The sequence below is a fragment of the Triturus cristatus genome, chromosome 1_2 (genome assembly GCF_964204655.1).
Source record: "Triturus cristatus chromosome 1_2, aTriCri1.1, whole genome shotgun sequence".
Classification (NCBI taxonomy): Eukaryota; Metazoa; Chordata; class Amphibia; order Caudata; family Salamandridae; genus Triturus; species Triturus cristatus.
Genome location: NC_140580.1, coordinates 1,000,201,500 through 1,000,227,240, shown reverse-complemented (window position 1 = coordinate 1,000,227,240; position 25,741 = coordinate 1,000,201,500). Strand labels below are relative to the sequence as shown.

The 25,741-nt window shown below is 49.8% G+C and overlaps 1 protein-coding gene across 2 annotated transcripts in view; it reads right to left on the bottom strand.

Annotated features, from left to right (window-relative positions):
- Window positions 1–24,335, bottom strand: part of LOC146868569 (ficolin-2-like) — a 304,347-nt gene extending 280,012 nt beyond the window's left edge. For both annotated transcript variants that reach the window (XM_085611372.1, XM_085611381.1), the window contains exon 1: window positions 24,207–24,335. In XM_085611372.1, the coding sequence (XP_085467498.1) occupies window positions 24,207–24,282 (76 nt within the window). In that variant the 5' untranslated portion in view covers window positions 24,283–24,335. The remainder of the gene's footprint in view (window positions 1–24,206) is intronic.
- Between the last annotated feature and the right edge of the window lie 1,406 nt (window positions 24,336–25,741).

The following is a 25,741-nucleotide window of genomic DNA, read 5'->3' as shown; positions in this document are numbered from 1 at the left end:
TACTGTTGCACCTCCTGGAGTTAGAATAGTAATTTTTACCCCTATACTATCCAACTCTTACCCCACTGTTGCACCCCCTGGAGTTAGAATAGTAATTTGTACCCCTATACTATCCAACACTTACCCTACTGTTGCACCCCCTGGAGTAAGAATAGTAATTTTTATCCCTATACTATCCAACACTTACCCTACTGTTGCCCCCCTGGAGTAAGAATAGTAATTTTTACCCCTATACTATCCAATACTTACCTTAAATGCAATTTAATATTATGCGTTGTAATGGTATGCGTTGTAAAGGTAGTATTGCGATGTTTGGAATGCGTTGTAAAGGTAGTTTTTAAAAATGCGTTGTAGTGTCATGCGATGTAATGGAATGCGTTGTAGTGGATGTTGCGTTGTAAAAAATGCGTTGTAAGTGCATGCGTTGTAAAAGTGTGCGTCGTAATGACATACATCCGTTAAAAAGACATGTTCACACTATTGATTACAACAAAATACAAAAAGGTTTTGTGACCCCCCACATTGCTCATGTCACTTGTATCTTGGCAAAGGCAGTAGCCCTCTGCCACTACGAAGGTAGTGCTTGATGCACCTCTCCTGGTCTAACTAGTCCACATTACCATGATACAGGCCTAGGATATGGTGCACACACATGATCCATGTTCACCCATGACCAAATACCAGTACCAGGTATCCAGATATCTGTGCAGCTGGGTCACCTTTGGGCAGCCGCGGCCTGGACAATGATGAGGAAAAACAAAATAATGAATTAATTTTCCCTCATCATCGGCCGTCAAAATCACACCTCACCCAGGCACACCGCTCTTACCTGCATGGGCCGTGGCTGCTCTGGGGTAGGGTTGAACATCCGTCACCATGCAAGGAACGTTTTTGTTCCAACAAGCTATATATAATGAAAATAACTAGCACACCATAGGTAAAAATACTCCATATTTCTCCCATATGCATACTTGGGCACCCAGCATTCTATTTGGTCCTCATCACGCATGATGGTGTAGAAACCCAAACATCCGTCCCATTCTTATTACTTATTACCGTCTTTTGGGTTAATACAATTCATTTAATTGTAGTTACTCACTTGATAAATTGCAAAAAATGTTCTTTAGGTTATAAACATTTCTGCACTTTCCACATACTGCTTAAAATTATAGATGTTCTGCCCATTTCTATACTCTATCGTTTCATGTTTGTAGGAAGTGTGCTCCCCAGCATTTAAAGCATGTTGGTGGCTGCCTCCTCTCCCAACATGGCTAGATAGTAGCTGTACATTCTGCCTATGTAGTGAAGTTCCGAAGATATTCTCTGATACAAGTGTAGTGGCTAGTGCTAAAGGTGGTGCATTTACTTTGTGTATTGGCGCGCTCACTGATACTGCACTACTTTAGGTAATCGAAGAATCAACCATGGCTCAGGGAGTACAATACAGCATGTGTATGGTGGTCATGATTGCCTTATTTTCTAACACAACTGTGGAGCAGCTGAGAGGGGGAACGTGTGTCCAAATTCACTTACTATATTAAAGCCCAGCTGACGTGTATTTTTAAGTTATAAATCAGACCTATTGTCTTTTACCAATGCTTTATTTAATACAGCTCATAATATTAATTATTATGCTCAATACTTCTATTCGTTGTGTTTCCAAGAATGTTCACATACAGTGGCACTGATGTATAGTAAATGATAAACCAACAATCATGATCGCTTGGAAAAACATATATTAGAGCCAATTTTTCCTGTTTTGAAGATGACAACTTCTTCAAGAATCCATGGTACCACTTAATCAGAAATTCACATTTTAACCAGAAATACCCAATTGCTTTCTTTTACACAGTGGTGTCGATTCCGATCCTGTAAAACCCGGGTACGAATGGTCGGACGGAGCGTTTTTTCCGTCCGAATGGTACCCGGGAAAAACACCTTACAAACTCGCAAGTACGATTTGCACAGAAATACCATTCCTGCCCGAGTCGGAAAAAACACCGACCGGCAAAATTTGTACATACGAATCACTGTCAGGATGGCGCATATGCGACGTCCGGACGGAGTCAGGCAGCGTTTCACGGACCAGCAAGTATGATTTGTGCCGACGTCACTCCGCACGCTGCAGGTTTTACGGGAGCCAAAATCTGCCGGGAAAGTGAGGACGCCGCGAACAAGGAGCCCCGGCACGCCAGGGACAGCGATGGACCCCAACCTACGCGTCATCCCGGCACTCATAGCCTACCACCTCGTATACAGAAACCGACGCAGACGCCGCAGAAGGTCAGAACAACCCCCAGGGGCAAAGGGGGGGGTGTGTGTGTGCAAGGGCCAGGAATCATAACCCACATCCCACAAATAACTACAACAGCATGCACAGCAATTGCCACCATGGACTGGTCACTTCGGGGGGCGTGTCCACCAATCCCACGTCCCACCACAACGGAAGTGGACGTGGACGCGTACCCGTCACCACCACAATGGTGGTATGGCACATACCAGGCCCACCCCTACGTCACACCAACTACGCCGGTACGGCCTGCACCCACGTCCCAAAGGCATGGGTACGGGCCGCACCCCCAAAGTTGGGGTGCCCTAGGGGCACCTGCCCCACCCAGGCCATCAGCGCATGGTTACGGGACATACCACGCCCACCCCTACGTCACACGAACTACGCCGGTACGGCCGCACCCACGTCCCAAAGGCATGGGTACGGGCCGCACCCCCAAAGTTGGGGTGCCCTAGGGGCACGGGCCCCACCCAGGCCATCAGCGCGTGGTTACGGCACATACCACGCCCACCCCTACGTCACACGACTACACCGGTACGGCCGCACCCACGTCCCAAAGGCATGGGTACAGGCCGCACCCCCAAAGTTGGGGTGCCCTAGGGGCACGGGCCCCACCCAGGCCATCAGCACGTGGTTACGGCACATACCACGCCCACCCCTACGTCACACGAACTACACCGGTACGGCCGCACCCACGTCCCAAAGGCATGGGTACGGGCCGCACCCCCAAAGTTGGGGTGCCCTAGGGGCACGGGCCCTACCCAGGCCATCAGCGCGTGGTTACGGCACATACCACGCCCACCCCTACGTCACACGAACTACGCCGGTGCGGTCGCACCCACGTCCCAAAGGCATGGGTACGGGCCGCACCCCCAAAGTTGGGGTGCCCTAGGGGCACGGGCCCCACCCAGGCCATCAGCGCGTGGTTACGGCACATACCACGACAGTGGACAGATACATAGGGGTGTGTGCCTATCACTCCCAGCAGTGCCCAGACATATGAGGGGTGGGTGCCTAACACTCCTAGCAGTGGCCAGACATATGAGGGGTGGGTGCCATCACTCCCAGCAGTGCCCAGACATATGAGGGGTGGGTGCCGAGGACCCCCAGCAGTGGACAGAGACATGGGGGGGCCAACATCATTATCAGATGACCACAGCTCCATGGGTGAATGTACATATCCCTAACTCAGGACAATAACGATAGTGCCATAACAACACATCACTGACAGCAGTGTCCCACTCCCAGGAGGATGGTCGGCCTACCCCCACTGCATGACACACCACATGTGGGTGTGAGGACAAATTACACATGCATACCCACCCCTGGCGGAGGCAGCACAATACACACACTGAGATTTTGCCACAAGACTGCACCCTCATGTCAAACACCACTAAACAATGCGAGCCAAAGGGAACACACACTGTCACGCACAGTCCACGAATGAGAGGAATGCACAGGTGCCGGGGCAGCCAACAAGTAGTTGCCCCCCATGGAAGTGAAAGGGTTGAGTACACACAGATACAATGCCCACAATTGTCAGGCAGGTGCCCACATACCCTGCAGAACACGCAACACATGTGTGTGAGGCAGGGAGTACACACATGCAAAGTGCGGAAAACGGAAAATGTCCACATGAAGTCATGTCAATATACGCCATACACAAGTAAAGTGACCAGCAAGGATGCCACAAACGATGCAGGTGGAGACATTGCAGAGCATGCATGGCCAAAGTCGAAGGGATGTGTCACACACCGAGGCAATGTTGACACAGCTCAGCGCAACAATTGGGAAACACCATGCAGGGAAGATGACAGGTGCCACAGAGGAAGGAACACACCTTGGGACAATGTCACCATGCAGTAAGTGCCAACATGACCTACGAATATATGCAGACACCATGTGATGGCATGCAGATACCAGGGTCCACCCCATGAGCAGGACACAACAACATTTACCAGACACCCAACACATCATCACCACCCCAACTCAGGGAGCAGCAGCACCAGCAGCAACAGCAGAATAGAAATAGTGTGCAAACGAGAAAATAACAAACACATTCAGCATCTCGAAGGAAAGTAGCCACAGTACACCATTCCACAAGCCCATAGGCCACACCAGATGCGAAGCACCGGGGGGGACACGTAGGGACGCGTCTCCCCAGGCTCGCCTGCACAGTACACTGTACCATATTATCCACAGAAGTGGGGGCATCATGTGGGGGGAAGAACCAGGCACCGCAGGGACAGGAGGGGCATGGGTAGGTGTCGTGGCTGCAGGGACGGACGACTCCACCACAGGGGGTGCGGTGCCTGGCACGAAGGAGACATGTTTGGCGTACCACAAACTCCCCTCAGAACCCAGAACCCCACATCCGACTAGCTAAGTGTCCCATTCGATATCCGAGGTTGGGCCCGGCAGTCCCAATGTATAGACAAGCCAGAAAAAGCGACTTACAACATCCCCATGAATGGTGGGAATCAGACATAGCTGTGCGTCATGATTCACAGATCAGTCCACAACAGAATAGACACAGACAAGGTAAAGTTTAATGAGTACATTCAATGAACCTCGCGTCCTAAGATGCAGGACTGTGGCCAACATAAGCAGACAAATGGTTAAGGCCAGAAACATCAGCATTGTTGCAATATCATAGACATTGAAAGGAGCAATCATAAGAAACTGACAGTGGAAACAGCAACCTTCCTGTCGGCAGTAAACTAATAGTAGTATCATTTGACTAATAGCAGGTCCCTAAGCTAGAAGGGGGGACCCCCCACCGCACAGATCAGCTCAGTGGTATCACATCACAGGATCATCTAGTCCCATTTCCTGCAAAAGTCCTCCATCCATTAGGGCTGCTAATTCGAGAACGCAGAGTTCAAGTTTGATAGAACGGAACCAAGGGCATGAACTGGAAGTCCATAGAAGGGAAGCGAAAAAGTCAGAAAAGAAATGTCAAACCTGAACGATGTTGCAGGGAAATCAACCATGTAAAAGGGGAGGAAAATATCACATCGACAGATGCACCATGAAATGAGCAGGGCTAAAGTTAATCCATCAAGGCATAGGCACTATAAGTTGCAACAGCTTCCAAGAGGAAATCATCTGCACGTTCCGAAAAATTGTCTGCCATCCAGTTCAGCTGGGGGAAAGAACACACGTGTTACTCAACAATCGGGCCATCCAGCCCAACTTGTGGACAACAGGTGGGGACATCAAGATAACTCCTGGTTAAGAACTCATTTGCTGCTGTTCGGATGTCCCAATTCCCCAGGACTCCATGTGCAGCAGCACAGGCCATGACACTGACGCCAGAACAGTCCAACTCATGAGCCACTGAGGGGCACATCAGTCCATCCAAATCCGTGTCAGGAGGCACCGAGTTACACAGGCACACATCCAGAGCCCATTCAAATGGACAGTCTAGGCAATGAAAGACAGGTTGCACGCAGGGAAAGAAGGGAAACTGGAAGGACAATCCATAGGCACTGCTTAAGGTCACCAGCGGCAGAGTGCCGTATAATTCAAGCATCATGTTCCGAAGATGGAGCAGCCGGTGCATGCTGTCTTGTAACGCAAGAGGTGAAGCCACAGCGTAGTACACTGATCTATTATGGTACGCCAGCTACGAGGGCGAGAAGCAAAGGGACACCTCCGAAGACGGTAGACAAAATCGAATGATGAAATGCGGGAAGCACACCAAACAGAGTTTGAAAGGAGGTCACGAGGCCGGAGACCACAATGTAAAAAAAAACAGCCAGGCCACCTGTTGACGAGGCATGAAAGATAGTCTGAATCCGAGTCCCAAATATGTAGTGGGAGATCAGTGTTAAAAAGCCTCTTGCACCTCTGTGGGCGTGTGATCTACGTGAAGGCCAAATGTTTCTCGGGAAGAAGTCAACACGACTTGTGTTTGAGACAATGGAGCCCTTATACTGCTCATCTTGTTGAACTCCGCTTTCAAGGTTGCAATGGGAGGCCAGATGGATACATCCAGCCGGCCATGCGGGGGTGGGAAAAGTCCGAAATGACAGAAAACCACTCGTAGTGATACAGTCACGATCTCAGGAATTGCCGGAAGCATCCCACAGCAAGCTTCTGCATTGAATAGCACATAATTACCGTTAGCAAGCAGCGCACAAGATGGGGTCATGACTGGCACACAAATCCACTTCAGTATACAAGCTACATCATGAGCGTGCATGTAACAAGCACCATGCACTTGAATGTGCCTACACACCACAGAATGATCCGGAGTGGAAGTGCACCCTTCACCCCTTAAATACACCTCCTTGCCGTCTCTCACGCACCTGTTGTCGCCTAGCATGGACAAAAGGGACCCGAGCAGCTGGGGGGGCGGTGATGAGAATGGAAGGTGCTGCACTGGGGGCAGCCTCCGCCCCCTCTGGGGGCTCCGCCTCGGACCCGTCAGCGTCATAGTCGGTGTTGGGACTGGACAGGTCCTCCGCCTGACTCCCCTCGGCCTCCGTGCCACATGCTGCGCCAGACTCCCCAGCACTGGTGGCCCCCAGGTGCTGGCTACCTCCCCCACGTCCATGCCAGTGTCTCCCTCTGTTTCCCCCGACGATGCTGTGGCCAAGGTGAAGAGACAGGAAATGACCAGACACCTGTATACACATGACACATGAGTCCAATCTACATAGGACACAGCGCATAGCATTAACGTCAACATGAGTGACATCTACAAAACTACAAACATAAGTAGGCCCTGCACCACACAGTTGGTTTACCCACCATGCCACTGGGAAACAATGGGGAGCATGACACAACAGAAATGTACTTGTCCTAAATCGATACAGAGGAGCTACTCACTGGGGACAGTCGAGCACTGCATCACTGGCATGGCACAGTCACCTACACCCGCAACTGTCCACCGATGCCAGGGACACGGTTAATGACACCTCAAATGTAACTACCGGCGTTTCACGTTGTGACTAGGTCATGTGAGTGTCATGTGATCTCATGAGCTAGCTGTATGAGTTCCGTGACATGCATCTGCATTTGCTGCATCCAACATGTGTGTGCGTGTCGATGGGCATGGCACACTATTATGCACACCAGGCCACATGTGGAATCAGAAGTAACGGGTGTATGTGTGCATCGCACATGCACTTGCGAGACAAGGACTATTCTGCATAGTCTCAATGTATGTGTCATCATACCTGACATGTCCCCCTTCCTGCCAAGGTGTGTGGACTGTCCTGTTTCAAGGACATGCGACCTGTGCCTCTAGTGTCCCGCAACCGGTCTGTGTGATAATACATCCTTCTTATGCACATATGTGGATGTCTGTCACTCCTGTTATGCGTCAGCCTCTTCACTTACACTGGCCCACAGCTAGTTCCATGTCATGTCATGTTGACCTTGCACACCCACGTGTGTAGCTGACTGTTGTTAGGGGTGTTACCTGGCTGGCATACGTGTCCTGGATGCATTGCACAGTACAGACTCTGTACTCAATCTTCGTTATTCCTTCCAAATTTCTGCAGGGCACCGCCTCTCCCCCGACCAATGCCAGACTTGGCTGCCATGAGGGAACGTGACTGTATACGCCGCTACCGCTTCACCCAACCGTTGATTGACGATTTGACCACAAGGCTCGAGCCACACCTCCAACCGCTACACAGGTATCCTACTGCACTGACACCCAAGATGAAGGTGATGGCAGCCCTACATTTCTTTGCCACCGGTACGTTTCAATTGACTATAGCTGATGTAGGTGGCATGTCCCAGACCATGTTCAGCCGTGTCCTGCATGATGTGTTAGAGGCCATGTTGGTACACCTTGATGAATTCATTGCCTTTCCAACTCGTGAGCAGTTGACAGGTGTCAAGGGTGAGTTCTATGCCCTGGGAGGGATGCCCCATGTCATTGGGGACATTGATGGGACACATGTGGCTTTGATGCCACCACACGCACAGGAGGTAGCCTTCCGTAACCGCAAGCATTACCACTCCATCAATGCCCTTGTGGTATGTCTTGCCAACATGATGATATCCCATGTCTGTTCACGTTTTCCAGGATCAGCACACGATGCCTACATCATGAGGTGTAGCACTAGCAGGGTGCCTGAAATGATGCTGCAGCTGCGCAACGAACGTGCATGTCTTGTTGGTGGGTATGATCTGTTAGTCCTGTATTTAGCCGTTTCTTCATGTCTTACTGCTTCTCCTGACCCACTTCTGTCCATGATGTTTCCATGTAGGGGACGCTGGCTATCCCAACATGCCATGGCTGATGACGCCTCTCCGCATCCCCAGAACAGCCACAGAACACCGGTACAACGACACCCATGGGCAGACGAGGCGCATGATTGAGAGGACATTTGGACTCCTGAAGAGCAGATTCAGGTGCCTCCACAAGACCGGCGGCGCCCTCCCATATGCCCCGGTGAAGGTCTGCAAAATCTTCCTTGTGTGCTGCATGCTGCACAACATGGCAGTGGAGAAGGCCGTGCCACTCATCCTGGATCCTGATGAGTAAGATCATTCACCCGTGGAGGATGAAGGGCTTGGGCACGGGGCAAGTGAGGATGAGGATGAGGATGAGGATGAGGACATCCGGGATCAGCTGATCCGCAAGTTCTTCTCATAATGGTGAGTTCCGGTGTCTGAGTGTGCACGCCTAGTGCCTTGTGTGGCATGTGTTGCAATGTGTGTGTCGAGCTGACTGTGTGCCAAGTGACTTGGAGGTGTGTTCTGATGTGTCATACAAGTGCAAATGTCATTCCCCATATTTGTGCAGGAACACAAAAATCATTATTCCCATGGTGACAACATCAATCCTGTAGGGTGCATGTACATGTGTGCGGATTACTAGCTCCTCGCTGACTTGTTGTGTGTCTGTCCTCCCCAGATTCCTGCGGCTGTCGTCTACTCACGTCATCATTGCACTCCTGCTATTCCTCATGAATTTTCCAACGTGTGCTGGATCAGAGTTACATGCACAGAGATGGTGAGAAGTCTTTTATGGTAAGGAGTGCAGCAAGGCGTTTTGTGGGTGGTACGAGTTTGTGATCTGTGGGTACTGCTCCTGTGCATGTTGTGTTACCATGCATACATGTCGACTCACCATGGGCCACGTGACGTGTTGCATGGCTCCCATTAATTGATAGTCAACCTTCCTGACAGTCATCTGTCATGGATTGTGGATTCTGATGAAGGCATCAGTGTGTGTCTAACGTCCCTCAGGAACATACGGGATGGTCATGCTGGACATGATGTGGGACATCCCCATATGAGGCTCAATGTGGAATTGTAGACTCGCCGTGTGCAGAAAGGGGTGTGAGGTCAACCCCTTCACTTGTGTGCCAGCTCAGTAGGATTTACCACATCTGTGTGTTGCAGGGGGTGTCCAGTGTGGGTCACACATGTTCAGCCGAATGACCTGTGATTCTGTTCCAATGGATGCAACTCCATTAGTGTGAGGCTGAGTAATAAAGGTGTTCGTCATACTCCAAGGTGCCTCGTCTCTATCAATGCTGGTCTCTTGCCACTTGGCATGCGGCATCTCTGGCATACTTGCTGTAGATAATGCATAGGAGTCCTTGTGTAGTTTAGCGACATGCATGCAGTTGCTCATGGATTTGGCTCCCTATTGGGCATGTAGTACATGGTCGTGTATGTTTTTTAGCGAGGTCAACCACACAATGGGCCATCACCAGTTGCTGAGGGTGTGTCTCCAGTGCGCAGGTCGACCTTCAGTTTCCTGATCCTGTGTAATGGTTCTTTGGGGATTGGGCATGCATTGTCTCTGGGTGTGCCATGTGACACTGGACACTCCTCACTTTACACACGCGCCTGTTGCAGCTGTCCTTCTGACATCCTAGTGTTTGTGTGCAAGATGGGCCATTTGGCAGGGAGATGGCGCCTGCTGCTGCAGGCCCTGCACAGGCACACAGTGGCCACACTCACAAGATGTTGTGCATCATGTTTTGCTCGCTCACATTTGCCATGCTAGTCCACAGCATCTGTACCTCATGCTGCAACGCACTCTGCATCATGCACATGATCTACAGATAGATCCACTCAAAGTTACGACAGACCATCCCCCAGGTCCATGACGACATCCATCTCATACACTGCCCTGCCATCTACGGAGCAAGTACATCCACACTCCAAGGACACTGGTCCACTTCCAGGGGGCATCTGCACACCTCAGCTTCTACACCCTGCGCCCCAGCCACCTCACCGTCCACCATAGCTGGCTGCAATGGATCCCTGTCTGCTGCAGGATGTCCTCCGCACACCCACCCACACTCAGGAGGCAGTCCACAAACCCGACCCCACACCAACCTTGTACGTCTGTCATCCTAGATCCCGTTGGTCCATCTCCGTGCATCCAACCTTTCCCTGGCCCCCGTTCTTCTCATCCACCGTACTCCAGCATACAGGACATAGTTCTCCCACCTGGCCACAAATCCCTGGGACTCCCTCCCCGGGTACCTCCACATGGGCCATGACCTCTACGCCTTGATGATGATCTCCCAAATAGGTCTGTCCGCACAGTTTAGCAAGCCCCCCTCAGCAGCCAGAGGCCATCACAGGTGAGTGTTTTGCTCCATGCCTACATTGACTGATACTTGTGACCCATGTGTGTCCTGTACCAGACTCTGTTCCCAGGGGATGGATGGCTGGAGTTGGTTCAACACTCACGCATAGTTAGACATTTACACACACATATGTCGTAGAATAATGCAAAATGACAGCAACATCTCATGTGCAGAACAATGCGACTTTATTTTTGGTGGGGTGCGTCTTTTGGTAGATGTGCTAAGGTGCACTACCGGGGGAATAGAATCCAAAGTTCACTGGGGGAGAAGGCATCCTTGGCATTGGAAGTCATTAGAGTCCAGACCACAGTGTTGGTCATCATTGGTCAGACTGGGACCAGCAAGTCCATGTGGCAGAGAATGTCATTGGGTGAGGTGCTGCTATTGTGCCCGAGGGCCAGGTGCCAGGCCAGGTGACCTGGGAGATGGGGATGGTCCGCTGACTCTCACGGTCTTTTACGTGGACGACCCACTTTCCTCTGGGGACCCTCGGAGGCAGGCCTTGACGATGCTAGGGACGCTCCGTCAGATGAATCCTCCTCCTCTTCCCTCCCTGTGTCTGGTGCTGGTCTACTCCTGGTGGCACAGGGAGGGTTCGCCAGACTTTGGGCGATCTGACGGAGTGATTGGCTCACGTCCCTGTGCACCGCCAGGGGCTCAGCCAGTCTTGCCTTGTTGTTGTTGGTGACTGGCATGATGCTCGACCTGCAGGTTCTTGATCTCATCGAGGGTCCCCTGCATCCCGGAAAGTCTGGCCACGACCTGGTCGATGCCTCTGGTGTCACGCCAGTATGAGTCCAGGATGTTGCGTATGTGGGCCATACCGGGGTCCTGAGCTGGCTAGTCAGGTTCGCGTCTAAGCCTGCCTCCACTCCCACCACCCCTGCCCACACGAGCTTGGCCTGCGGTTGTGGGCACATCGGGTCTACGGGACCCCTGAGGGATGGCATCGGTAGGGTTGTCTGCCTTCTCCTGGGTGCCCACAGAACGTTGTCCCTCCTGGTCAGACTGGCTGTGTTGTTCAGTGCGAGCAGGGATCCTCGGTGCGTCCTGGGATGTGGCGGGAATGGGGGTGGGGGTTGGCACAGATGTACCTGACGCAGGTGCTGCAGGTGCTTGTACACCAGAGGGGCCAGGTTGGTCGGGGTCATCCACGGAGTGGTGAGAGTCGTCGCTGCCGGTGGGATCGTCGTCACGCAGTGCCTGGGACTGTGAATCTTCCCCCCCAGTGTTGGGGGGAGATCGTCGACGTTGCCCTGTGTGTGAGAGAGAGACAATGTTAATGCTGTTTCATGCCACATCCATGTTTCATACATATTCAAGTTGACACAGTTCCCCCAGGTAGTTGGATGTCCCTGGCATTCCTCTCAGTGTCCACTTGGGGATGGGTATGTTGCGGGGGACAGATTGGGATGTTCTCCTGAGTGTGTAGCCTGTAGATAGTTGGCTCTGATCAGGCACACAACACCCATTGGGCTAACCGGGCTTCTGCCCCCCCCCCCGTCATGTGTGTCAGCCCGGCTGAGACAGCCTCGCGGGCTGGCATCCGTCTAATTGCATCCGGACCCGAGCACTTCACAGGTGTATGGTAGACCATTTACTCATAAATTCGGCTTTTGTTGTGTTTTTACCCATTCTTACAGCCACTCTGCCTAGGGCTGGTTGATTTGCCCCCCCCCAATCTTTTACTGCCCCCCCGGAAGTTGGCTGTAGTTGCCCGCCTGGCTCTGATGCTTACTTGGCTCCGGATTGGTCTTGTTGTGTCACATGTCCATTGTGGGAGTGGGTGTATCCGTTGCCTGCCCCGGGGGTGTGTGCTTGTGGGGGGGGGGGTGACCTGGCGTGCTGTGGTGTTTGTGAGTCGTCATTGGGTCTCCCAGGTGATGTGTGTGTCCCCTCATGGTGTATGCTGGCATGACAGTGTGTGTGGGTTCCTGTGCTGGATGCCGGTGCTTGTGGATTTGGTGTTTGAGTGTACAGTGGTCCCAGGAGGGCCTTGTGCTGCATACAGCAGGGCCCAGTGTCAGCGACCTTGTTAGTAGTTTGCCAGTCCCTGTGCATTGTGCATGGGTATGTCCCTATGCCATATGTTAAGTTATGTTATGTTATGTTAAAATGGGCTGAGACATTGGTGTCTGCATCTCATTTTTACGATGTGTTGTGTGGGGCCCACCCTCCCAGCCTCCCGGACATCCTGTCTTGTGTTTGTGGTTGTTGTGGCCTTGGACATGGCCTTGCCTTGATTTGTGAAGGGTGAATGGTAACGTTCGTGGCATGGCCATGGTTATTGAGTGTGGTTGTGTGCGGTGAGTGCGTGGGGGTGGGTGCGTGCTTTTGTTGTGGTTGGCAGGTGCGCAACACCCATTGGACTCACAGGGCTTCAGCCCCACCCCCGTCGTGTGTGGCAGCTCGGGATGAGACAGCTTCCCGGTGCACTCACAGCCGCACCCGAACACTTCACAGGTCTTTCAGAGGCCATTTGCGTGTTAATGAGGCCTCGCGGTTGTTTCACCCCTTTGACAGCCCCTGCAGCTCCACTCTGCCTATGGCTTACAAGATTCATCCCCCCACGGCAATTTTTCTTAGCCTGGACCGAAATTTTGCTCTAGTTGCGCCTCTGGTGGTTGGGTTGTGGATGCCATTCCCCCAAGTTACATGAGTTGTTTGTGTACTCACCAGGCTCTGCGACTCCGTCCACTCCATGTAGTCCCACCGGCGGTAGCATGGCCATCACCTTCTCCTCCCAGGGATGGTACTGTACGCGTCTGCGGGGCGGCCCACCTCCAGTGATGTTGGTCTGGGCATGTTCTTCATTCATCTTCCTCTTGACCGCCCTGCGCAGATCGTACCACCTGGCTTGGCATTCATGCCTGGTCCTTCGAACGAGCGCAACAGCATTCACCTTGTTGACGATCCTCTGCCATAGGCAGATTTTTCGGATATACTGGTCTGTCTGACCATTGTTCCAAACAGCTGTGGCTCGACTCTGATGACTTCGTCGATGAGGAGCTCCAGCTCCGCCGTAGTGAACTTTGGATTCTTGTCTGTGGGCATGGTGTGGGGTGTGGGCGGTTGTGGGTGTGTGGGTGTGAATGTGTGTGTGTGTGACTGTGAAGAGGGGGATGTTTGTGGGGGAGGTTGTGTGAAGGTGTGTGAGTGGCAGGGTAGCAAAGGTATGAGTTCTGTGGGGTGGTTTGTGTGTGAGCTCTGTCCGCAGTAGGTCTGTTGCAAGGGCTCATGGTTTGTGTGTGTGGGCCCTTTTTATTGGTCCATTTTTGGGTGTGGCTGTGTTTGAATTTTGGTGGGTGTGTTATAAGAGGTGGTTGTGTTTGGGGCCTCTGTTGGCCAGTTTGGATGTGGCAGGTCAGTCATTGAGTTGTGTTTTTTCGTGTGAACGTGTTTTGTGTGTTTGTGCGAGTCGCTTTGGACATCCTTGTGCTGTTTTCCACTGTCCTGGTTCTGTATGTGTAATTTTTGCGTAGGTAGGAGCCGTACATTCGCGATGGTGTGTGAGGGTGCTGGGGTTCGGTGTTGGTGTGCGGCAAGTTAATGCGGTGGGGGGGCTGGGGGTACAGTGCGGACAGGGTGGTGTACGGTGCAGACGTATTGGGGGGGCTGTGCGGCTCGTACACGGGCATGAGTTTACCCGTGTACTTGTGTGCTTCAGCGTTGGCTCCGTACGGGCCTTTTTCCATGCGATTGGGTTTTCGGGCGGGCGGTCGGGATCGTACTTGCGCGCTCGGACTTGTGTTTTACGATTTGTAAGTTGAACTGTCCGGATCACTTTCGTACACTTTTCCAGACTATATTCGGACGTGGTCACTTTCCGACGCACGCGCTCGTAGACTTTTCCCAACACTATTCGTAGTTATTTTTCACGTCCCAATCGTACTTGCCAGTTTGTACGGTACTTGTGCGACTCGTACGTAAAAAAATACGGATGCGAGTCGTACGGTATTTTTTTTTACCGGATCGGAATCGCCACCAGTGTGTTGATCACACACAGAAGCACAAGCATTCAGAGAAGGAGATTGTACTGATCTTCTCAGCATTCTAGTGTTTGCACAAGGTACAGTCTTTTGGGAACGCTTCACTGCACATTGTTAGAGGAAGGTGTAATGTGGTAGGGCACTAGGCCTCCATTCAGTATGAATCATGACACGGACACTGGAATATAGTTAGTGGAACTGGCCCAGAGCACGTGCACCTAGCCCCTTTTATTACCAGGGGCACATTTCCTGTTACGCCTGTGTTGGATGGGTGTGGGGTGGAGTGTAAGTGGGCCCTCAGGAAGTGGCTGGCACAGCAAGGTGAGAACAGTGACCAGCATACCTCTCAAACATTAATAAAACTGTGACAACAAAGTCCAACCTGGGGAAACAATAAAACAACAAATAGAAAACTTCCACTGAGTCTATACGGCTTCTTTCAGAACGGGACAATGGTACAACCACAGCTAGGATCACTAGTTCTACTTGGCACAGTTCAGTGGTGCAGAACGGATTTGGTCCTCCCTGGACTCAAGACTGGAAGTTTGCAACCAAAGACTATATGCACAGTTTACGGGAACCATGCATGTGGAGCAATAGTGAATGTGGAGGATGTTGTGTTTTCACAAATATATCCTGGCTCCATGAACCTCAACCCTCCGACGACAGATGACAACAAGGTTCTTGTTGAGTCTTCTGCAGAGGCAGCAGCACTTCCAGCTGCCGGATGGTGGAGTAGTTACAGACATCCTTCTCTCACCAGGATGCCCCTTTCACTGGTGTTCCCCTCTCACAGGATGTTTCTGAGGTCCTCTTCACCATGCTTCCTCTGGACTGGGTGTACTTCACTGTGTCACTTCAACGCCTTACTCTAGGCTCGTGGAGGAAGTGCTACGAGTTCCACCTTCAAGTCCCTCACTCCGCCTGGAGGGTAGTTGTTTCCCAATAGGATTATTCCTGCCATCCAGACTCTGGTGCACCAGTATTGATAGGATGGTGTTTGGAGGAATCAGCTTACAACATGAGATCTTCATCTTCCTGGGACCTGCATGTCAGCTGCTGTAGACTCATCTCTCGTTTCAGGACCCTGCTCTCACCGCCCGTCCCTGAGGCCCTTGCCCCTGGATCGCCATGGTCTGGTGTGGAGTATTCGGATCTTCTTCTAGACCCCACATCCGAGGCCACTCAGGACATCTGAGCAGGACCACAACCCAGTCTTCCGTGTGACCCCAAATATGGATGTCACTATTGGTCCAGCTTACTCACATCTGCAGGGGCCAGGTTTTCTTGGTGTAACCGAAGACTTCTGGACAGCCAGCCTCTCATGGTGCCACAGATGTTACATGGGTACTGTGCTTCTCTCCTGATGTTCTTGCACTCAGTGGTCTTCTGTGCCTTGTGGTGTGCCAGGTGCCTAATCACACACTTCGCTCTCCTTTCTTTTCTCTTCTTCTTTTTCTTCTCTTCTTTCTTTGGACTTCTTCTGCGGTGGCCTCATGCCACACAATTTCCTTTTCCGAGCTCTGGTCCCATCTTGTGTTACTCTTCTTCACTGACCAAGCCTCTCCATGGTACGTGTATTTCACACGGGTCTTTCTGGCCATATCCTACCTCTAAGACAATGCTTTCACCTCGTCCAGTAACCAGTCCTCTTCTCGTAACATTCTTCCTTTCATGACTTCTCCTCGTTCTTCTTCCTTCGACTACAAGTCAATGTTCTCTGACCTCTCGCAGGTCATCCTCCCTGAACGCTCGCCGGTCATCTTCTCTGACCTCTCGCAGGTCATCTTCTCTCACCTACCATAGGTCTCGTCTTTGACCTATTGAAGGTCTTTTCTCTTGAGGACGAGTTCCTGGCACCTCAATACCACTCCTGCGTAGCTCTCCCTTTAGCCTCCACTCGGGCTGGCTTCACAGGATCTGTCACCCCTTGTGACAACCTGGGCCCTCTTTCTTGCAGGGCTCTCACTCTTGGGCTTCAGCCCTTGCTGTCAGTGTCTCGGGTACGATCTTCGGTGCAATTCTATTATTGCCCTCTTTGTCCTTCGTCTGAGAGTACTCCAACTTCTGCCACCTTGCATGCTTATGACCACTTGCGGTGGTGGCCTTTCTCCACTGGGCGCACATGCTGTGCACTTTCTTCAGTCCTTCAGGGACTTGCTGCCAGGGGTTGTTGCCCTGTACCACACCTGCTGTCCAAGTGCAGTACCCACTGGTGTTCTTACTGCTGCAGTGACCCACCCATGGCCACTAGGTGTCACTGTATTCCTCCTCACAAGCCTCAGCAGCCTTTTTCCTCAATGTTTCTTTCTTACAAATGTCCTGAGATTTATACTGCAGCTTTTCCTGTGCTGGAATCCACGTCTCATACTCTGTTTTCCATTGCTGCTGGCCCTCAGCAAGCCTTCCCTCTTAATCTTCCCTTCAGGGCTCACTTGCTGGCTGGGGTATAAGTCCTTCTCACTTCCTTAGAATAACCGGGTCTTGGGGGGGTGGCCGCCACTTCAGTCTCTGCATATTCCCTTCCCCCTTATGCCTTTCCCTTTACACTGTCCATTCCAAGGACTTTTCTTCTTTTTCTTTTTTTCTGGCACTGTTCTTCAATGCTACCACAAGGTGGCAGTACTGCATTATTCCCAGCGTAGGACATGTAGCAGGGACAGTAGCCTCTCTCTCCTCCTGCTGCACGGTAAATGTAATAATTTAATTTGGGATTCACTCGCAGTTACTTACTGTCCTTATGGGCCCTCTCACAGTGCTGGCACGACCTCTGTCACCACTCTTCCCGCAGCAGGCGGAACGCCTCTCCACATTCTCTCGCCCGCCAAAAGGCCCCTTCCTCAGCTATTCATCTCACTGAGGGCTGCTAGGGCTGGCATATCCAGTGCAGTGTCTGTAGGGCCCTCTTCTGGTTCTCTTCCGCTGCCGGCTACGCCTCTCCCAGGCACCATGACGGTCATCACTTTCCTCCACTCCTGCCGGGCACGTGCCCACTGCAACCACAGGCAGAGCACCATCGCCGATGGCCGCAACTGCAGCAGGATGACTTCTGCAGGACAGCGGCACTTCCTCCCCAGCACAGTAACTTTATTTTCACTCGGGCCGTGCGGGAGGGCACAGCATGCTTCTACAGTGTCTCGGGCGGGTACTTCTTCCCCCTCTTGCCTTCTTTTCTGTCTATTTGCGATCAGCCACGGTCCACACACTATCTCTTAATTACTCCTCCCCTCCGCAGCAGCCTCTCTCACCTCACGGGCTCCGTGAGGGTTGGAGCTGCCGACTGAGACTCCGGTGCCTTGCCTCTGGTCAGACATCTGTCCGTGGCCCAGACCGACCTCTTGCCTGCAGTCCACTTACGGAGACCTTGAGCATAACTACGGGGCAATGCTCCTCTTCACTGGGTGGAAGGAAGTGGGAAGCTGCTCCAATATACTTCCTCCTATCATCAGGGTCTCTCTTCACTGCCCCGCACACTACTACCCTCAATCGGGCTCACCTAACCCCTGATGGCTGATCGGGCCTTCCTCCTCCTTCACCACTGGATGCGGTAGCGGGACAGCACCTCAGTAGTACAACTCCACTCGCAGTCCGGTTGGGGTCTCTGCAGGTCTTGGCTACGCCACGCAGGTCTCTCTGCGGTTGGGTGCCGCCATGCACTTGTGGGCACATCAGATGTGGGTTGAGCTCTTGATCACCTCCTTCACCCCATGGGCTCCTCACATGCCCCGCGGGTGATCAGGTGCTTCCTACGCCCGTTCACAGGAGGTGCCTTCAACACCGGTTACACTCTCCCCGTCTACCACCATCAAGGCGGCCACACACACGGGTCCACATGCTCATCACCAATGTAACGTGGTGGGGCCCTAGGCCCCCATGCACAAGAAATTATGACACGGACACTGGAATATAGTTAGTGGAACTGGCTTGCACAGACTAGAACAGTGACCAGCAGGTCGCTACAGAAGCGACCCACTGAAAACTGATGAAGCACCAAAGATTCTGTTGCCCCGTCTCCCACTACTTCATATGAGCACACCTGCACACTCATGCAGGGGCTCCAGCAAGGATCCATTCCACACATCCATTGTACAGAGTAGGAAGACCACTGTTCACCTTCCTGGAGACATAGGCCCATAGGCCGTTCCAACTCTGCAGGTATGGGGATGTGAAAATCTCAGACAGGAGCTTCCACTCAGGAAACTAGATTTTCAGTGGCAAATTGCAACAGATTGAAAGGAGGAGAATAATTATTATGAATTCAAATTTGAAACTTGTAGGGTGCACAGCTACCCCGAGGGGTTTCCCGGTGCCAAGTAGGGTAGGCAAGAAAGAAAAGGTATGAGGAAGGGTTAATTTAAGAACAGTCAGGTTTTCAGACCCTTGCGGAAGGAGAGCAGAGAGGTCTCAGTTTGCAAGGAGGCTGGTAAGGAATTCCATAAGGTCAGTCCCAGGTAAACCAATGGCCGGCCTCTCATAGGGGCCCGTCTGATTTTTGGAACAATGAACTGGATTTGGTGAGGGGAGCGCATGGGGTGAGACGGAAGGTGATGCTGCACCAAATCCTGCAGGTATTTCGGGGCCAAACCTGTTTTAATTCTAAACATATAACACAGAGCCTTAAATTTCACCTGATGAGACACCATCAACCAGTGAAAGTCTCGTAGACACCCTAAGACAGACTTAGGCAGCCGAAAAAGAAGTCTCACTGCTGCGTTTTGTACCAGCTTCAGCCTCTGGATGGTCATCTTATCTGCTCCCAGATAGAGGACATTTCCTTAATCCAGTCTTGAAATAACAAGAGCCTGGACCACAGTTCTCTGGGCGGAGAGAAGAATCAACCATGAAATTTTGGCCACTTGTTGTTTCATCGATAGATGTTCATCTATAATGAAACCCAGGTTCTGAACATTGTTCCCTGGTGAAGGTAGATCTCCCAATCCGGGGGGGGGGGGCAATGTTGTGGTCCCCAGAGGTCATGTCTTTTGCCTAAGATCATAAATTCCGTCTTGTCGCCATTTAATTTGAGCAAAATATTTTGCATCCAGAAAGCAAGTTTGCTAAATCCTAGGTTAAGGTCAGAGGGCTTATGTCCTTGTGACAAGGAGAGGAAAATAACAATCTGTGTATCGTGAGCATATGAAAAAAGGGACAGTCCTGCATTTTTGACAAGGGAAGACATATATATTAAATAACAGCGGACTCAGCACCGAACCCTGTGGGACATCGTGAGGGGATGCATGAGAATTGGAACAGGCCATTGCTGAAGAGACCTGGAAAGTCCGGTCCTTAAGAAAGAAACAAAACCATTCTAAAGCCATTCAATCCAAGCCTAGTGACTGTAGGTCTCTCACCAGGGTATGAAGGTATACAGTGTCGAATGCGGCAATAAGATCTAATAGAATGAGTGCTGCAGTTTCGCCATCATCTAGACGGTGCCTTAGCATTTCAGTCACCCCCAACAGTGTGGATTCAGAAGAGAATCCAGCTCTGAAACCCGATTGGGAGATGTGAAGAAAGTTCTGAGATTCAATGAAGGAGGCCGGTAGACCATTGACGTGCTTTTCCAGAATTTTTGAGAAAGTGGGGAGCAACGAGATAGGGTGAAAGTTAGATGGAATGGAGGGATCAGAATTGTCTTTCTTTAAGAGTGGAAAGACCACAGCGCATTTCCATCTGTGGAGAACTATCCCGTTGTTTAAGGAGGCATTAAAGAGCTCCATTATCATTGCTAGAATGGAGGGGTCCAGCTGCCCTAGTACGTGTGGCGGTAGGGGATCAAGTGGTGAGCCAGATTTAATATTGAAGAGGAGGTGATTGAAGGAGGTAGAGTCCATGGGGGCCCAAGTATCCAGTTTGAAGGAAAATCTAGTATTACTTATGGGATTGGAAAAAGCAGGGGCCTCTCAAGCATTGAAATATTCTGCTACCTCTGACTTGGTATCAAGTATGTTTTTACTTCGTAGCGCTGTGTGCATATGTTCAACTTTGTCAACGAAGAAGAGAGCAAGTTCTTCACATTGACTCTGGGAAAGGGCAGGAGACTTTGTCAGTTTCTCAGTGCCGGATAGTTCTTTTACTGCTTTAAACAGAGTTTTAGTGCAATTTTGTGACCATATGATTTTTTGTAAGAAAAATTATGTGCGGGCCGCTTTGCATAGACTGTGGTATTCGCTTAAGGTCTTTTTATATATTGTTTTAGTATCTGCATTGTAGTGTTTCCTCCAATGCCTTTCCAGAGTTTTACACGCAGACTTTTCACTTTTTCACTTTTGTAAACCAGGGAGCTGGAGGCCGGTGTCTGTTTGAGCGTTTAAATGAAAGAGGGAGGCATGACTCGACTGCTTCCAAAAGCCAGTTATGGATAAGCTTGTGATCTCTAATGGAGATTTGTTTGAGATTAGGTCTACTATTGACCAACATCTTATTGAATGTTGAAACATTGAGCCTAGCCCAAATTCTAGATTTTTTATTCCGACGCAGTACAAGGCGGAGGATGGGAGGAGACCACTTTCAGATTCAAAGGCATAACAAAGTGTTCAGACTAGGGTAGAGGAAGGGTAGGGAGACTACTAAGGTCAGGCAGATTGGAAAAAATGAGATCCAGCAAATGTCCAGATACATGAGTGGGGTTGGAATTGCACTGTCACAAATTCATCACCCCCAAGTCAGCCGTAAGTGAGGTGCTTTTAGAGAAATTGGAATCATCTATGTGAAGATTAAAATCACCCAGAGTTTAGTAGCCGCCTTTAAAATATAAGGGGCTATTACATCTGGCACCCATTTTCCCGCTGGGTCAGGGGGACGATATAGCAATATGCCCGCAAATGTAAATTTGGGCATAAGTGTGATTCTGAGAGTACGATTTCGCAGTCTGGAGCAGTGAAATATTCTATTTTGCACTCAAATTTTGTTTTGTAAATAATTGCCACACCTCCACCGATTTTATGTTGCCAATCTTTTCTAATCATGGAGTAATTGGACGGGATGGCAGCTAGAACATCGGGGCCCAGGCCCTCATGTAGCCATCCATCCAAGACAGATACAGGTCCATATTGGGGGTTGTTTGCAAGTTAACATACTCTCTGATTTGGATACGTCTCTACGTTGACTATTCCTAGTTAGGAACATTTTCTTGACCCAATTAAGATGCGCCTTAGTTGTACTCGCGGGGGAGGAAAAAAGCTCTGGTGTCCCCAAATAAGACACTTCTCGATTGATATATTGCAGCCAGGGGATGGCTCTGCTTTTATCACATGCAAGGTAGTCCAGGATCCCCCTCCTGTTCAGGCCTGGAAGTGAGTTTTGCCCAAATTGCACACCACAGCACCAGCTGGGCCAATTTAAAGTGGTCTTCAACAATCCCAGTCTCAAGTTCCTGATACACATTGTAGGTGGCATAGGCCGGAGGTACACCCAGGAGGCGGTGCAAGACCCGGTTCTCTTGGGTCTATATGGCAGAGATGTAAGCAAAGCTCCAGGTGCCCGCCCCATGGGTAAGAATGGGAAGACACTTGCTCCTATGAACTTCCAGAAGAGGAGCCAGGGGCTTTCTGTCGATGCAGAAGAATAAGCTTATCAAGCCAGCAGCACTAGCAAACCTTTGTGCGGCTTTAAACTTAGATGGGCCCCAGTTACCCTTGGCTTTGAAGACCACTCCCAGGTACGAAAACTTCTGTGTAGAGGCAACCTGATGTTCCTGAAAGTAAACACTTCTTGATTTAGTGGATTTGAGCCCACAGTGCATGGTAAATGTTTTCGAACGGTTGGTGCTTAGGCCCAGAGAACCTATAAAGCATATGCATTTCTGAAAAGGGGTGTTTAGGCTCTTAGGTGTTCTCCTCATTAGGATGATTAGAAGTCAGTTAAAAAAAAAAAAAAAAAGGCGTAGCAGAACCAGGCGGAAAGACTTTAACTTTTCTATAATTTCCCAAGGAGTGCAAAGAATAAACATGTTGTGATAAATATCTACTTACAGCTTGACACTGTCGTTTGAAAAAAGCCAGACCAGAAGGAAGAAAAACAACCTTTCCTGTTTCTTTAAACAGCTGCTTTAGCTGTGCTTTGTGACCTGACCTGCCTTTTCCCCCTGGCTGCTACCTCTAGTAGCAGTCATTGTGAGTTTGTGACACCAGAACTCGACTGTAATAAAATATTACAGTTGAGTTCTGATGTCATTTCTGTGTGCTTCATAAGTCGCCGAATATGAAGAAATTGAGGCACATTTTTATACAGGGATTGCACAATCCCATGTATTAAAATATTGATAACACGATTACAAAGTTGCACACATGAGTATGATGACAGCAGTCCTTACCAGACAATCTTGATTTTTTTTTGTAGGCTCATTGCATATTTTTAAGGAAACAAAACAATTGTGTTTACCCTCCTTTTTTTAGATGCATTGATTTATGATTGTTTTACCTAACTATATTGAGACTTACTAAGTAACTGCTTTTATAATTTTTGTAGGTTGCCCAGTTACCATGATACCTAGGTGACTGGAAACTGTGAACTGGAGCCAGAACCCTGGGCATCCAATTAGGAAGAGGAGAGGAGTGGAGCCGCAGCTGAGGCTTTTATGGTGAAGTTTGTCCACAAGAGCTCAGAAATCTAAGGCTTGCACAGGCGCTTGTGCATCAGTATTATTTGGCACTGCAACAGCAGGAGTCAGGACGTTTCAGTGGTAAGTAAACGGATGCAATGTTTTGTGTCGCTTTGAGCCAAGCAAGCTCCTGTGCAAACCGATAGCAAATAACATACTTGGCTCCTAAAAAGTCAAGGTTTTGGGACTTTACAAAGAGTATCTTAGTGCTTTCTATCCATTCTTTCAGGATAGAATTCTAAAGTAAGAAAAGTTAATTGGTGCATACAATGGTTTCCCCTGGATGACATCATTTGGGCAAATTGGGAACACAGAATTAATACAGAGGTTTCACTGTTCCCCAGCCTGGAACTTGACCACAGCTAACAATGCTGATTATAGCTGTGACTGCTACCATCACCATTATTTGTATGATTATGATGACAATGATGAGGTTGATGATAAGTATTATTGTTATTATTATTAGTATTATTATTACTATTTTTATGATTATTATTATTGTTTATTGGTATTCAACTTCTTCTACTTCTTCTTCTCCTTATTATAGTTGTTGTTATTGTTATTATTATTGGTAGTCGATATTTTCATCTTCTTCTCCTTCATCTTCTCCCTCTTCTTATTCTCTTCTTATTCTCCTTGTTCTTGTTATTATTAGTAGTAGTCTAATTTGTATTGCCATGATTGTTGTTAAATATTGTTATTGTCATCATTAGCATTATTATCATCATCATGTTCTTTGTGGCACTCACCTGGGCAGGTGTTCTGAGCACTGCACAGCATCGCCCAGAAGCAGCAAAGGACTGTTAGGTGGCCTGGAGTCTTCATCACCAGCAGAGTCTAGGAAGGTCCTGTCTGAAATGCTCCCCTGGCTCTCTCTCACCAGCAGTGGGCGCTGGCCGAGCTTATAACAAGGAATGAATCACCCTCACTCCGCCCCTCTGAGCTCTGTATAGCTGATGCGTAGTAGTCCCCCAAATGAAACGCAGTTTCAAACAGTGCCACATCGGCATTGCCAAACCAATAGTTTTCTCTTCTTAATATTAAAGATTTCTATCTTTTCTGGTGGGTGGATACCTGGATTAGATGATGGCAGAGCCGGGGAAATTGGCACTGTGGTATGTTTTTTGCTAATACCCCAGTTGTAACCTGACAAATAAGAGACCTGGGGCATGGGGAGTCAGAGAGGTTCGCTCAGAATTTGTGAAGGTACATATGATGCTTACATTTGTGGCTGATGTTCAGTTGCACACCTTCAATGTATAGAGATAGGATCCCGTCATGACAAACATGTTAGATGAGAACATTCATGCCCTTTTCTCACTACATACATACACTAGACGGCACCCTCGCTAAATCTTTTTAAAAAAGAGATTTAAAAATGTTAGACATGTTCATGTGCAAATTGCTTTAGTGACGCATATCAAAAGTAAATTAATGTTTACAAAAAATGTGGCAATTTATCATTGAAACCAAAACAAAAAGAACACAAATGTTCACAATAGATCATTGTATGCAAATTTAGAAAGGCTTGCCAAAACTCTATGGCCCTCATTACTACTTTTTGGCGGAGCGGTGGCGCAACGGTGCAAACCGCCGTGCCACAGCTCCACCAAAGGTTGCCGCCACCCACCAGATTATGATTTTTAGGTAGCTTGGCAGGCGGTCAGCATGGCGGTCCCATGGCGGTACCTCTTTTAAAGGCCATGGTGTCCATGCCGTGCATGAACCTATCTGCATGTACATAGGGGGACATGTTATGCCTGGAGTGAAGTTTGTTGCTCCAATGCTTATGCTGCTATTAATGCTTTGGTCACAGTCCGTCGCACACCACTAACTCATGTTTGGGTTGGAAATTAAAGTTCCGTTGTTAGACCAGCAGTGGGCACCACAGTGGGCAGTGGTGCCCACTGCCAGTCCAACAACTGAACTTTAATTTCTTGCAGCTCCGGCCAGAACGTCTGCCTCACTTCAGCAGAGCCGCCTGGCCTGCACTATCTCTCTAACAGGCTGGCTGCACCGTGCGGCCAGTGTGCTCGCTGGTCACCACCCAGCTTGTTAAAATTTGAATTATTTTAGGGTTAGTTAGCAAGTTGAAAATAAAATTTAAACTAGTCTAGTGATTTTGAAATAATAAGGCAGGCCTGGCTGTGACGTATTTGTGCCTCAGCCTCACTCTCCTGAACTGAGTCAGACCATTGACTATATTAAATTTAATATATGCAGCTGAGAAGAGTTCCGTGTTTGGGGTCTATCACATTCTGTTTGGGAGACTCGAGTGAGCTGG